The sequence below is a fragment of the Chenopodium quinoa genome, unplaced genomic scaffold (genome assembly GCF_001683475.1).
Source record: "Chenopodium quinoa cultivar QQ74 unplaced genomic scaffold, ASM168347v1, whole genome shotgun sequence".
Lineage (NCBI taxonomy): Eukaryota > Viridiplantae > Streptophyta > Magnoliopsida > Caryophyllales > Amaranthaceae > Chenopodium > Chenopodium quinoa.
In genome coordinates this window covers 324364-340563 of record NW_018744874.1, presented here as the reverse complement: position 1 = coordinate 340563, position 16200 = coordinate 324364, and the positions used below count along the sequence as shown (strand labels likewise).

Genomic DNA, 16200 nt, shown 5'->3' with positions numbered 1-16200 from the left:
AGTTATTAGGTGGTGGGGTCGTTGGTCGTAACGGTTAGGTGGTGGGGGCTGGTAGCGGTTAGGTGGGGGGGCTGGTCGTAGCGGTCAGGTGGTGGGGTCTCGACGGTGGCAGCATCCACCAATTGATGGATGAGGTTTTTTAATTTTTTTTTTTTGTTTTTTTTTTAATTTTTTTTCTAAAGCTTACCCAATAATATGGCGACACGTGTGCAAGGTAGGCCCCACTAACGGATTTATGGACGGAATCCATTAGTTGGAGGTGATTGGTGGTCAAAAAGATGTTTAATTTTTTTATGAGGTGGTAAAGTAAATCTTTTTTTTTTGGAGGTGGTAAATTCAATTAAGTGGTTATTTGAAGGTGGTAAAAGTCAAAATTCCCTTAAAATAAACTATAAAAAAATCTAATAAAAATCATTATATAATATAATTATGGACATTAGGAAAAAGATATAGTTTTACAAAAATTATTGTACATTACAAGCAACTATAAAGTACATTATGTTTTCTAATTGAGAACATTATTAAATCACATATAAGACATCACGAAAAAATTATATATACCAACCCTAAAATGAATATTGTAACTATATATATTAAAGGTGAAAATTATGAATGAAATAAAAAAAAATTGAAAACTAAAATTTTGAAAATGAAATTTATAAATTTAAATTTTGAAATTTATAAACAATATTTTAAATATTTTTAGGTGAAATAACTTATATATATATATATATATATATATATATATATATATATATATATATATATATATATATATATATATATATATATATATATATAGAGAGAGAGAGAGAGAGAGAGAACATTATATAGTCATATAAAGAACCTCATAAAAAATACACAAAACAATCATTAAAATAAAGATTATAATTAATATCTTAAAAAAATTGGTAAAAAAATATGAAAAGAATATATTTTTTTTAAATAAAGGGAACTAAATATAGTATTTTGGATAATAAGATTTTGAAAATGAAATTAAAATTTTAAAATTAATTTGAAATTCAAAATTCAGGTGTACCGTGTGCATGGTACACCTGGGTGTAGGAACCACACATTGTGAATTAGAGCATCTTCAATGATATTGAAGGATAATTGTCAAGAGGGCTTTCAAACGAAGGATTGTGGGACAATAAATCCATATCTCGCAAGGACAATGTAGGAGTTTCAGGCGTCATCATAGAGATGTCTAATTGAGCTGTCAAATAATACCACTTGAGCTTTAGTGATACAAAATACACTCTCAGTGGTATAAAATATACGTAGTAGTTTCAATTGTATTAAAAAAAATTCAATTAGAATTTCAGTAGAACAAAATATAAACTCGATGATAATGATCCCTATAAATTTTTGTCCATTTTGCACATGAAATATGTTTGAAAAGTATTAGTTGTCTCACATTACGTTTTAAACTTTTTTTGTGAGATATTTCACCATGTCTCACAACACTCCATTTATAATTCCTTAATCGTCAAATAAGCTTGTCATGCCACATAGACAGGGGCGGAGGTACGGGAGGGGCTAGTGGAGGCCCGACCTTCCCGGCCCATCATAGTAGCCTAGTTTTTTTAATTGTTGGCACCCATAAGTTTTGTCGATAAATGTAAATGTTAGCTCAAAATAACAGTAAAGTTGGGCTGCTTGGTTGGTTTAAGGAGGATATGATAATGTTTTGTTGGCATGAGATCAGGGATCTATCCTTCATCTATAGTTTTTTTTTGGCATTTTTATCTTGTATCATTTTAAATGTATATATTTTGATTTTAAGTTTTTTTTTAAAAAAAAATATATACTTTCTCCGTAGTTTCTTTTAAGTTGACACGTTTTTTAATTTAGTCACGTTTGCCAATGCACTTATTATTCAATCATTAATATCTTTAATTATCGATAAGCAAAAATTATGAAAAGTTGATATTTTGAAAGTATCGAACGTGCCAAATTTAACAAGATCCCACATGACTATATTTTGCATAACGTATAAAGCACAAAACATGGTCAAATAGAGGTGTGTGAATAGTGTTAAAGTCAAAACGTGTCAACTAAATAAAAACGGAGGTAGTATATACATATAAAATAATATGATCTCTTCTACTTCTTCTCAAAGCCATTTCTTTCCTATTTTTCTAACTAATTATAATATCATTTTTTAATTAGTATTTTTTTTCTAAAAAAACCTATATACATATAAGATGGTCAAGTTATGACATTGGTTTTAAAATTTTCTAATAATTGCATTTTTTTTTTCCAAATAGCTCTTAATAGTTTTTTTTTCTTAAAAAAAATCTATATAAAAATCGGCCCCCGGTTCCTAAATTTCTGGCTTCGTCCTTGCACATAGAATTGTAAGCTAATTTTTTTTATAGCTATTATGTGCCCCAATGGTTAGAATATTTTTTTTTATGGGCAATAATAAGCTATTTCAATGAGCTTAATTAACATTCTCAATTATCTTTAAAATTTAATTATATAGAATAATAATCTCTTAAAGTTTGGAAACTTTTTTTCTCAAAGCTAGCTTATTTGCTTGGCCAGACTGATTGTATTTTTTTAGTTCCAATGGTCAAGCTAATATCTAAAAACATTTTAAAATTGCAAATAAGCCCTTAGATATAATCATTGGAGTTGCTCAACACCTGTCAAAAGTAAGAAAAAGCGGCAGAGAAAAAACACCCTTTCCTCCATCCCAATATATATCTCTTTTTTGGGGAGCTATTTTTTTACATTTTAATTAATTGGGTATTTCCAATTGATATTTCAAATGCTCTAATATGGAAAAACATTAGAGAATCAGCCAATAGATGGCACAAATGTTCAAGAACAACAAGAACACTAATAATAGACTACTTCATCTCTTAAAAAGATAAGACGGATACAAGGCATGCTCTACATTACACAATTTCAACATGAAGGTATAATTTTCTAGAAATGCTAATATTTCTATAATTAATAAAATTAACGTAGAAATTTGAAGTTGAAAAACTTGATGATGATATATTTTATTTGCAGCTGAATTCTACAAAATCATCTTAGAAGACGACCCTGATGACTGCAAATTTACAATTCAATACCAATAAAACCAATTAAGTGCATAACTAGGATTGGTGATTGTTTTATCTAAATCCAAAAAATCAATTGTTGCTTATAATGTAAAACGAAGGTATAGTATATACATACGGGATTTGATTTCATGTTCGTTTAGGAACCCTAATGTTTCTGCAGGAATCCGATAATCCGAATTCAAGATCCGAAGCTCGATTAAGTAACTTGTTCTGCTCCTATCGGCCAAATAAGAACCTACACAAAGAGAAGAGATGAGCTAGCCCCGGGGTGAATCCGGGGATAACCACTCCAAAGATTAAGTCAGCAAGTGTTTATAGAAGAAAGATGATTTAGAGAGAGAAAGAAAGTAGTGAGAGAAAGAGTGTAATAAATGCTACCTTGTTTATGAAGTAAAACCGGATTATTTATATGTTTACTAAGTGACAGATGGCAGTTCAATAAGTAACATAATTTCTGCCACGTGTCAAACGCGAGCACGACACGTGGCAGCTACTTACATGCCGATATGTATAGTTTATAGGAATGCCGATATTAACAAAAGCCATTTGATGGATCGAATTCAAATAGTATGTCGGTCTGTCATACCATATCGGCCCATTATGATTTCCGTTATGTAGATATTTCCCCATACAATTAGCCCCCCAAGTGAGGACGGTTTGATCAGATGATCTAACGTGGTCACTTGTTATTATTATTCTGTTTTGATTTGATTTGGTTTATAATGTGACTAGCATACTATGCGTACTTGAATCATACTTAGGCTGGGAGCGAAAAAATTTCGTTTTTCTCCCCAAGTTAGCAAACAAGGTTTACTTTAACCATATTTAGGCTGGGAGCGAAAAACTTCGTTTTCCCCCCAAGTAACCTTGTTTGCCGTTAGCAAACAAGGTTTACTTTAATCATATTTAGGCTGGGAGCGAAAAACTTCATTTTTCCCCCCAAGTAACCTTGTTTGCCGTTGGCAAACAAGGTTTACTTTAATCATATTTAGGCCGGGAGCGAAAAACTTCGTTTTTCCCCCAAGTAACCTTATTTGCCGTTAGCAAACAAGGTTTACTTTAATCATATTTAGGCTGAGAGCGAAAAGCTTCGTTTTTCCCCCCAAGTAACCTTGTTTGCCGTTGGCAAACAAGGTTTACTTTAATCATATTTAGGCTGGGAGCGAAAAACTTCGTTTTCCCCCCCAAGTAACCTTATTTGCCGTTAGCAAACAAGGTTTACTTTAACCATAATCATATTTAGGCTGGGAGCGAAAAACTTCGTTTTTCCCCCCAAGTAACCTTGTTTGCCATTAGCAAACAAGGTTTACTTTAATCATATTTAGGCTGGGGGCGAAAAACTTCGTTTTTCCCCCCAAGTAACCTTATTTGTCGTTAGCAAACAAGGTTTAATTTAATTGTAATGGTTTTAAATTTTAAGCGGGAAAATTATATAAATAGAGGACACGTTAGATTTCGGACTAGGTGTCATATCAAACGTCACCTTTTCAACTTCCTTTTTAACTTCTCTTTCCTTTTTTTTTTTACTTTTCACATTTTCACATCTCCTTCACTAAAAGTTGCGAATTTTATCAGAGAAGGTTGCGATCTTTGTTTGGGATAACCGCAATTGGGTCTTGCTGGACTGTTCGCATTACTGAAGCGTCTAATATTCTTCTTTGCGTCGTCGCCGCCATCAAGTAGTTTAAGGTATTTTAAAGATTTCATTTTCAATTTGCATGCGTTGGAATACATTCGCTGTTTACCCATTTTTTAGTTTTTAGTTGGTTTATTAAATGTCCAATAATAATACTGAAGAACAACCCCCCCTTAGTACTGTTAGGCGGCGTCTTATTAGGCAGTCTTTGGGAAAAGATCTCGGCCATAACCAAAGCGGAGTTTCATCTTTGTCTGATAATATTGACGACCCTTTTCAGCCGTTATCAGAGAAAGAGCAAAAGGAGGCTTTTTACCGTCATAAAATACTAGCGGATTGTGAAAAGGCACGACGCCCTACAAACCCTAACATTCCTGAGGACGTTGAGGTTCTTGAAATTGAACCTGTAAGCATCCGGTATCATTTGCGGAGTTTTGCCGACAAACCTGATTTTGATCAATACGGAACTAACGTCGAAAATATTCACATCAGAATCTCTGTATGCCGAGATCTAGGCCGACTGACAACCCATCTCAGAACGCTGAGGCTGAACCAAGCTCTAGGCCTGAGCCAAGTAAAAGGCCTGGCCAAGCACAAGTTATAAGCTCCTCTAGCTCTGAGTCTGAAAGAGGTTCGAAATCTCCTGTTCAGGATTCCGCTATCAAGTCTGTGTTAAATGATGATGATGATAGCGATGAAGAAGTAAATCAGGGCGATAACACTGATAGCCCTGAGAGAGCCGAAATGATTGATATTATGGCTCAAGTTACTCATGAAGAAAGTTTAGATGAGGAGTATGAGTCTGAAACTGATGAGGCTGATTTCCGACAACCTCTTATCTTACCTTCTAACAGTAAGGTTGCTGAAGCTAGCGTTATCAAGGTTTGGCTGAAATTAGCCGAAGAAAAGGAATATTGCGGTAAGGCAAAAAGATTTTACGGTTTGCCGGATGGGTATGAGTTAATACTCCCACCACCTTCTGCTACTGTTCTTGATTGTCCTGATGGTCATATCGCCATTTATGCCAAACACTTTGAATTCGGCCTCCGATTTCCTCTTCATCCTTTTATTGCTAAAATTTTTAAGGCATGGAATGTATGCTTGGTACAAGTTACTCCTCCTACTATTCGCACCGTTATTGCCCTAGTTTGGGTGTTGTTGTATAAGAATTTTCCGTTAACTTTGAATTTGTTTAAGAGGTTAATAACCTTGAAACGTGATGGACAATTTGAGGGTTGGTGGTTGTTGTATACGACCTCTCAAAAGTTCACCGTAAACCCTAAGTTGTTAAGTTGTAAAGGTTGGCAGGATAAGTTCTTTTTCATGAGTGTTCCGGAAGATTTTCCTATCAGGAGAACTTTCTTTCGGCCTCATCCTCGTTTCGGCCATATTGCCAAGAGAGAGCTTGGCCCTCAAGAACAGAAGGCCTGTGATTACTTTGACGCCGTTAGGGTCAATATCGGTTGAAAAACTCGTGTTGTTCCGAAAGTGTGGTTGCCAAATGTAAAGTACATTTTGAACAACGCACCACTATCTTTTATCGGTTTATGTCGGACTAATAATTATGGTACTAACCTTATAAATTATTGTTATCCTTTACGTTGTCAGTATTTACACATTAATATGATAATTTTGTTTATATTACTTATACAGATATTGTTTTTAACGGTTTATACTTATTAATTATCTTTGACATGTAGGCCCACAAAAGTTGGACAAGGCAGCCCTCAGCTTATCATCAGACGGAAAGAGAGTGTTGTCCCGTTGTCCTCCATCTCCAAGATCGGGATTAGAAACCTTCACTTCTTTCTGCTCGCGCCCCTACACGTAATCCTAAAAGAAGAGCAGAAGAGATGGCTGATGAGAATGTGAGAAGAAATCGGCGTCTGACCTCATTGGCTAACAGACGTGGTGGTAGCGTTCCTTCCGTCTCTACAAGAAAGGAAGATGAGCCGGCATCAAAGCGGTCAAAGACCGACACTGAACAGCCAGAGGCTCCATCGCCACCTAAAACTTCTGCTCCCGAAAAAACAGTTTCGGCAACAAACATAGGAAATTTCGATAAGGTGTTTGAAGATTTGACTGTGTCTCCTACTCCTCAACAGGTAATAGACTTGGTTAAAAATTTACTTGCTATAACGGCCGAAAATAAAATTTTTATTATATTGTTGTTATTACTTTTATTATTTTTTACTAACTTATTTTCTATTAGGAAACTGTTCCCATTTCTGCTGAACCTCAACAGGTCGGTCTTGTTAATTCTGATATAAGTGTTCCCGGTATTACTTATCGGGGTGAACAGTGGATTGAACATGTTGAAGGAAAGATTCCTGATGAGGTTTTGAATAGAGTAAGGGCTCCTGAAGGTCGTTCTCGTGATCAATGGCGGCCTGAAATGGACGTCTTCCGTAATGAATCCATTTTCACTGATGATCCACTTCGAGGTGGAAATCTGGGATATCGGCTGCTACGAAATGTTCCAACTCCAGTTGATAGGCCGTCTGGACAGATCGGCCCAGTTGCAGCCCAACACATGCATGATCTGATGAGGGTATGTAGTTATAATTTACTATGTATTCATTAATTTTTTTTTAGACACCTGGCTTATATCTTCTATATTGCACTTGTTTATAGGCAGGTTCTTCTGGAACAGAGTTGGTTGAGATGTATAGGTTTTATCAAGATAAGTATCATTAGAACATGTCTAACCAACAATCTCTAGAGACAACTTTGAAGAATGCTAGAAAGTCTCTTAATGGAATTAAGCTGATAAAAGCAAAAGATGATGCCGAATTGTCTTCTCTGCGTGAGAAAGTTGAAAAAATGAAAAATCTTGAAGAGGAGATAAAGGATCTTAAATCTCAGCTTGAAGATAAGAACGCCGTGAAGGATCAACTTTCCATTGCACAGAGTGATCTTTCTAAGGCTAAGGCAACAATCGGCAACCTAGAAGGCCAGCTGCAAAAAATAGAAGCCGATAAATCTGGTATACGGCAAAGGGCGGTTAGCCGTTATTTGTCATCGGCTGAGTTTTGCAGTAAACTGCAAGATCGTTTTGATGGTGGATGGACTGCTGCTCAGAGGTGTGCTGCTCATGTTATCGGCTTAAAACAAGAAGACTGGGCTAAGATTGAAACAACATTTAATAATGATGCTCACAAGACACCTTCTGGATTCGAGCAACAAGAGTTCTCAGACGCAGATATCTTTAATCTTGCTCCTCCTGCCGATATCGGCGTTTTCGATCCTAAGATTTTGGATTCTCCTGAACCTGAAAACAAAACGACTTAAAGGGGCGGGCAGCCATCACCATCATCATCTTGTGGCTCTTGTGTTATCGGGCCTTACTCATTGTAATTTCTACTTTGGTTATGTATTTTTAGAAAACTTACTTTTGACAATGCTGTTTTATCGGCATATATCCTTTTGTGGTGATGTCTGTCGATCTTGTTTTAGCTTTGCCAAAAAATTGCTTCCTTCATAATATTATGTTTGTAAACCTTTTATGTATTTACGTTTTTATGCGATTCTCTTAAACACTATAACTGTCTTAGTTTTAACTTTTATTGCTTTTAATTATTCAATTCGGAATCAATTTACTTTATATAACTCGTCCGTTATATTTGTAAGCATAAGGATATCAACATAGCCCCTTATTAAGACTGTAATATCGGGCGTAGTATAGCCCCTTATTCTTCCCCGCTTAGTGCAGACATCATTTTCATGATGTATGTACTTACATGTTTTTATATACGGAGGTAGTTTGTTTTATAACTCATTGGTCACTTGTGCAACTATATAATAGTTTCGCAAGTACCCTTATCGGCGATCATGCTGTAGTTGCGCTTCATGTCGGCGCATACTATATAATGATTTGGCCGGGATATTATATTGAACCAACAACCTCGTGTTTTAACGAATACAACTGATCAGGTTGTAAAAGCGTTGTCATCACGGAAGTGGATTTTGGCTGTCCATCCCAATTGACGGTGATCTGTTAATTGGAGGATGCCTTTATACCCAAATTGTAGAGTAGATCATTGTATCTGATTTTATTTATCATCACTATTATACAAAATACTTTAATTCGACTTTTATATTATACATAGTATTTCTTAAGAACTGCAATATTCCAGACATTCTTCAGCTGCTTTCCGTCTTTAGTTTCCAGATAGTATGATCCCTGCATTACCATGTCTCTTATTCGATACGGACCTTCCCAGGTAGCCGTTAACTTTCCATCTTCATTCCCCTTTCCTGTTGCTGATGTTCTTCTTAATACTAAATCTCCGACAACTAATGGCCAGTGATTAACTCTCTTATTATAGGCCCTTAACATTCTGTTTTTGTGTGCGGCCGATTTAACTGCCGCTCTCTCCCTTACTTCTGGCAAAAAATCTAACTGTTGTCGCAATAGTAGATCATTTTGCTCTTCACAGTAGTGTTGTATTCTGAATGTCGGCAGACCGACTTTGGCTGGTATAACTGCTTCTGTTCCGAAAACCAAGTGGAAAGGGGATTCTCCTGTTGCTTCTTTAACTGTTGTTCTATTTGCCCATAAGATCTCTGGAATCAAATCTGCCCACAATCCTTTAGCATCTTCGATCTTTTTCTTTATTGCCATTACTATCTGCTTATTAGCTGCTTCTGCCTGGCCGTTTGATTGTGGATGGCAAACTGCTGCATATGCAAACTTGACTTTGTAAATTGTTAGCAAAGTTTTTACAGGCTTGCAATCAAACTGTGATCCATGATCAAAAACCATTGCTCTCGGAAGGCCAAATCTTGTAAAGATATTTTTCCAAATGAACTTTCTGACTTCTGCTGCCGATATTGTTGTTACCGGCTCTGCTTCGATCCATTTGGTGAAGTAATCTACACCCACCTGTAGGATTTTTTGATTTCCAGTTGCTGACGGAAAGGGACCAACTATATCCATCCCCCATTGTGCAAATGGTACTGGATTCAATATCGGCGTTAAATCATTTGGTGGCCGGTTCAGAATAGGTGCAAACTTTTGACATTTTTCACACTTTTTAACATAAGAAGAAGCATCTTCATTCATTACTGGCCAATAATATCCTCTTCTCATTATTTCTCTTGAAAGAGCTCGTGCCCCCAGGTGATTTCCACAAGTTCCTTCATGAATCTCTTCTATCAGCCTTGTAGATTCTTCTGCTGTTATACACCTTTGTAATGGGAACGAGAACCCTATTTTATAGAGTTGGCCCTGGTATAGTATGAACCATACGCTATCTTTTTTTATTTTTCGAGCTTCTTCTTTCTCTATCGGCAAAGCTCCTGTCAGCAAGTATGTTAGGATTTTGTCATACCATTGCTCCCCCTGCCGAATGCAATGAACTTCCTTTGTCGATTCGTCTATGCTTCTCTGCTTCAGAACCTCTACCATAACTGTTCTCTCCAAGTCATTAAAACTTGAACTGGCTAGCCTTGCTAGAGCATCAGCCTGGGAATTTTGTGCTCTCGGCACCAATTGCACTTCAAAATACTGCAGTTGGGCTGTAAGCTCATTTATTTTTTCCAGATATTTTATCATCGCCAGTTCTCTTGCTTCATATTCCCCACGAAACTGACTGGAAACCAACTGCGAGTCAGTTTTGAGAACTAATCTTTTCGCTTCTGCCACTATAGAAAGCTGAATACCCGCAATTGCTGCCTCGTATTCAGCTTCATTATTTGTAGCTTTGAATTTGAACTTCAAGGAATATTCAAAAACCTCTCCATTCGGGGCTTTTATCACAATATCGGCTCCAGATCCCATTAAGGTTGCTGAGCCATCTACCGATACCTGCCATGTCCCCAATTCTTCCTCCTCATCATTATAGGAGTTTTCTACAACAAAATCTGATAGGTCCTGTGCTTTTATTGACACCCTGGGTTTGTAATACAGCTCATATTCCGATAATTCAACAGCCCATTTCAATAACCTTCCTAATGTATCCATTTTCTGCAATGATTTTTCCAATGGATGATTCGTAAGGATTTCTATTGGATGTGCATCAAAATAAGGTCGTAATTTCCTAGCAGCAATTACGACAACAAAGGCCATTTTTTCTATCACTGGATATCGTCGTTCAGCAGCATTAAGGACATGACTGACAAAGTATATCGGCAATTGTTGTTTGGCCCTCTCAACTATCAGGACTGAGGCCACTGTTTTTGGCGACGCTGATATATATAACTGTAAGTATTCTCCCGGCTCCGTTCGTGCAACTGTTGGGAGAGACTTCAAATGGTTTCTTACCATCTCTAAAGCATCAGCTTGATCTTTTCCCCATTCAAATGACTTGTTTTGTCGCAAAACCACAAAAAACGGGAGCGCTTTATCCGCCGATTTGCTGATGAAGCACGTTAAGGCCGCCATTCTTCCTGTTAATCTCTGAATGTCTCGAATTGATTTAGGTTATTTCATTTCAAGAAGAGCATTAATCTTATTAGTATTTGCATCAATGCCCCGCTCGCTAATCATAAATCCTAAGAATTTCCCAGATCGGACTCCGAAAACACATTTTTCTGGGTTGAGCTTCATCTGATATTGCCGCAAAGTTTCAAAGGTCTCTTTCAAATCCTCCATATGATCTTTTTTCATCTTGCTTTTTACTATTGTATCATCTACATATACTTCAACATTGCGGCCCTTCTGATTTGCGAAAATTTTATCAACCAGCTTTTGATATGTCGCACCAGCATTCTTCAGTCCAAACGGCATTGCCTTGTAACAATATACCCCGGCATCTGTTATGAAAGCCGTTTTAGGCCTATCAGCTTCATGAAGACTAACCTGATGATACCCAGAGAATGCATCTAAGAAGCTTAGCATTTCATGGCCAGAAGTTGAATCTACCAACCTGTCTATCCGAGGCAACGGATAACAGTCCTTTGGGCAAGCTTTATTGAGATCTGTAAAATCCACGCACATCCGCCATTTCCCGGTCGGCTTTCTAACCATTACAACATTTTCCAACCATTCTGGATAAGTACATGGTTCTACAAATCCTGCCGCTAACAGCTTGTTGACTTCTGCTTGAATGGCTTCAATTTATTCTGTTGAGAAGTTGCGCTTCTTTTGCCTTACCGGTCTGAACCTTCGGTCAACATTGAGTTTATGTTCCATCACTTCTGGGTGTATGCCCGGCATATCACTTACCGAAAAGGCAAACACATCCGCATTTTCTCTTAACAAGCTGATCAGATTACACCTCATTTCAACATCCATATCGGCCCCCACCTTAACTGTTTGACTTGGGTTCCCTGGTCGGAGTTCCACTTGCACTGTCTCACCTCCTGGTGACGTCCTCGGCGCAGTTTCTGGCCTAGAATCAAAATTCTCCATTGACAAATCTCGCACTGTTGGCTCTCTTGCCCGCTTAGGGTTGTTTGGTACTTCTCCTTTCTGCCCCAGATTTTTTAACGCCGTGACATAGCATGACTTTTCCATCACCTATCCGCCATGTACCTTTTCCACAACCCCTCTATTTGACACATAAGCAATAGTTAGATGGTAAGTTGATACTACTGCCTGTATGTCATGAATTATCGGCCTTCCCACAATTGCATTATACGCCGACGGTACATCCACTACTAAAAATTCAGTCATCGCATCTCTTGTTGTTGTACCGTCTCCAAGCCTAATAGGGAGAACTATACTCCCTTTTGGCCTTACTGTTGAACCGTTAAACCCAATCACCGGATATGATACCGGCGTTAAATATTGTCGGCCTATCATCAACTCATTGAAGGCTTGCATAAACAGAACATTTGCTGAACTTCCTCCATCAACTAGAACCCTTTTCACATCGGCTCCATTGATCTTTTTTATTAATACAAGGGGATCATCATGAGGAAACACTATTCCTTTTGCATCTTCTTTAGTAAAGGTTACATTCGGAATTTCGGACGGTTGTGGGCGATCAGCAACATCTAATGTATTAACAATGTGCCGATATTCCGACAGGTGCTTCCGTACTCCACTTATGGTTCCTCCATGAACTGGTCCACCGGTTATTACATCAACTCTTTTTCCAGTGGACGACGGTGGTTGTCTGCCTTCACCCTGTCGGTTCACTTGACCTTGTCTTTCTGGCCGGTATTCTATCTGCTGGCGTTCTGGTTGGCGATATTGTTGTTGCTGACTTTCCCCAGAGTGTAACCGGTATTGAGTAAGATGCCCCCTTCTTATTAATTCTTCGATATTATCCTTCAACTGCACACAGTCCTCAGTGTAATGCCCTACATCTCGGTGGAACATGTAATACTTCTTGGTATCCCTTCCTTTCACTTTCATCGGCATGGGTCTCACCCATCCTTCTCGGTTTTGATTTATAGAATATATTGCAGCCCTTGGTGCATTTAGAGGTGTATACGAATTATATCGCATTGGTGCTTTGGCTCCTCTGACCTCTTGGCGACTTCCTCCTCTTGCTGCCGTTGGGTTCCTCGACCTCACAATTCCTGAAGATCCCCCTTCAGACATAGGGTGAATTCTATCAGTAGAACTTATTCGGCTGCTTGTCTTCATCAATTCCTCACTTTTAATATAATCATGAGCTTTGTTAAAAGCTGCAGCTAATGTTGGCTGATTTTTTCGGGTTAAGTACCTCTTGAATTCCGAATCATTCAGACCGTTCATTAGTGCCATGACTGCTATCTCCTGCTGCAATCTTGGAATTGTATTAGCTTCATTATTAAACCTCCTTATATAATCCCGTAAAGATTCATCTGCCTTCTGAGTAACAGCCATTAACTCTCCAGAAGTTCTCTGCCGAACACTATTACTGACATACTGCCCTACGAACATTTCGGCTAACTGTTGGAAACTGTGAATTGCTCCATTTTCAAGATTATTGAACCAATCGGCTGCTGCTCCAACCAGAGTAGTGGGAAATACCTTACACCAAACGGCATCAGAATTGGTGTATAAAATCATGTGACCCTCATACAAGGTCATGTATCTACCTGGATCTCCCCTTCCATCATATCGACATGTTGGCATTTTGATTTTCTCCATTGGCTGATCAAGGATGCTTTGTGCAAATGGTGATGCCCTCAACTGAACTACTCTTCGCACCGCTCCTTGTTAGTAAGTTCTCGTACTTTCATCCTGACCTGAGGATCGAACCTCTGATTCTCTAGGGGTCTGTTGGGATCTTATCGGCGACCCCTCATTCCGGCGTCTTTGCGAACTTCCGTTCTGGTTAAATTGATTGCCATGAGCTGTAAAAGGCATCCCCACTACTACAAAAAAGGCAAAAGAGACCCGTTGTAAATGGCATAAGAGACCTCTTTAGAGGAGGTCTCTAGCTCACAGGTCTCTTTGATAAAGAGACTTGTTCTATTGAACATGTCTCTTTGAAATAAATAAGAGACCTGTTAACTAAGGTAACAGGTCTCTTTGCATGTAATTACACCATATATTTAAGAAGGGGAAGAGACCTGTTATTTAAGACATCAGGTCTCTTTGATATCAATAAAGATACCTGTTATCTAAGATAACAGGTCTCTTAAATATATTTATTTTTAAAAAAAAAAATCGCTGATATATATTTATTATTTTGTAATTACTCTTCTAAAATTAGAAAGAAATTGTATATTACAAAAAGAAACAATTAATTTGATAAATTTACATAAACTTATATTATTATTGAATGTACTAATATATAGTAACTTAATTACAATGAGTAAGATCTACATGTATATAAGAACAATACTTTACAAGTATATAAGACATTATGAATAATTTACAAGTATATAAGAACTTATGGAAATACTTCTAAGTTACCAAAACTAACAACATTCCCATCCTTGGTAATTTCTTTAGCCCTCCATTATCAAATTAGCGAGTTTCTCGAATTGCTCATCCTCCTGTAAACCACTAAGGGAATCAATTAAAAAAATGCACCAAAGCTTATAATTCAAATTAAAAACTAGATTTTAACAACATAAACACAACTTTAACAACTGTATTAGCAACAAATCATCCTCTTCCTGTATAGCTTAATGAATTTAGATTAATTAATTTTGTCATACAATCTAACAACATCAAATTTTTTCATTATGGAAGTCTCATCATCAATAGAAAATCAAGGGGATAAATCACTTTAAACAACATTATATCTTCACAAAAATCAACTCTTAGGCATAAATCAATCATAATATCCAAAATAACCCAGAAAAATCATCAATTTTCAAGCATCTATAGACAATTTTCAAGCATCTATAGACAATTTTCAAGCAATCAATTGACCCATCAACACCAACATTAAGCCTAAACCTCACTTAACACCACCGTAAAAATCTCCTAACCCCTGTACAAAAACCCAATACCATCCCAACCTCGTAGAAACTACCACCAACCCCGTGATAAACCACCCCTACCCCCACCCCATGAAAACCATCTCGATCCCGTATAAACTACCATTACCCAGGTAAAACCCTAACAACCCCAACCCGCAACAACCCTTGTATTAAAACAAAAACTACCCCTACCCAAGTAAAACCTATCAACCCACGAAAAAACCGGCCACGTACCCAATCTAACCAAAAACCACCTCCACTAAAACACCTTGTCACCAACTCAAAAACATTTCAAAATATTCAAATTAAAACTAATATGGAAACATACCTTTGCAAATTGTGGCATTTTTTTGGGCGAATTTGACCATAAGACTCTAGATCTAGAGTTTTCTTGATCAAAATTGACATTTAAATCCTCTAACTCGAGTTAAAAGGAGACAACCTAACGCCGATGTAGGACGAGGATGCAATAACGTTGTAGATGAGGCTCGGAGGATTTAATGGCGCAATCAATTGCTCAAGGATTAAAAAAAAGAAAATGGAGATGAAAGGAGAAGTGATGAGGGTGAAGGAGAGAGGCGCATAAAAGGGGGATTGAGAAAGAGATGGGGCGTATGAATGATAATGAGAAGGAAAATTTTGATTAAAGAAAAACAAGAAAGGGTCGTAGTGGGCTGTGGGCCTTTACACACATAAGAGACCTGTTGAAATATACAACAGGTCTCTTAATTCTCTTACACTATCTCAAGTAAAAAAGTGGTGGGCCCTCTAGCATTTTAGAGACCTGTTATCACTATTATTAGGTCTCTTATATCAAAGAGACCTGTTCTAGTAACCAACAGGTCTTTTATTATAGGTTTCTTTGGGCTTTTTTATAGTAGTGCCCCCTCCATCTTGGGTTGCCCCTATTTCTTTTCTTTTCTTGCTCATAGCTGTCATTACCCTTGCAGCTGTTGCCAACTCTTCTGATGTAAACCCTTCCGTAGGGTCTATATCTGCCCCAGCCTGCCCTTCAGGGGTTAACGGCATATGGAATTCATTACCCTCCAAAGTATGAGTTTCATCCTCAATCTGAATTTCTGGATCAGACATTTTATTTATTTATTTATTTTTTATCGGAATGAATAAGGCTCTTTCAGGCGATAGAAGCTATTTAAGTAGCCCCCCTCCTTC

The 16200-nt window shown here is 37.4% G+C and overlaps 1 protein-coding gene across 1 annotated transcript; it reads right to left on the bottom strand.

Annotated features, from left to right (window-relative positions):
- Positions 1–12175: 12175 nt before the first annotated feature.
- On the bottom strand, positions 12176–13741 carry LOC110704846. The gene has a single exon (XM_021882661.1). The coding sequence runs from the start codon at positions 13739–13741 to the stop codon at positions 12176–12178; it is 1566 nt and encodes a 521-aa protein (XP_021738353.1).
- Between the last annotated feature and the right edge of the window lie 2459 nt (positions 13742–16200).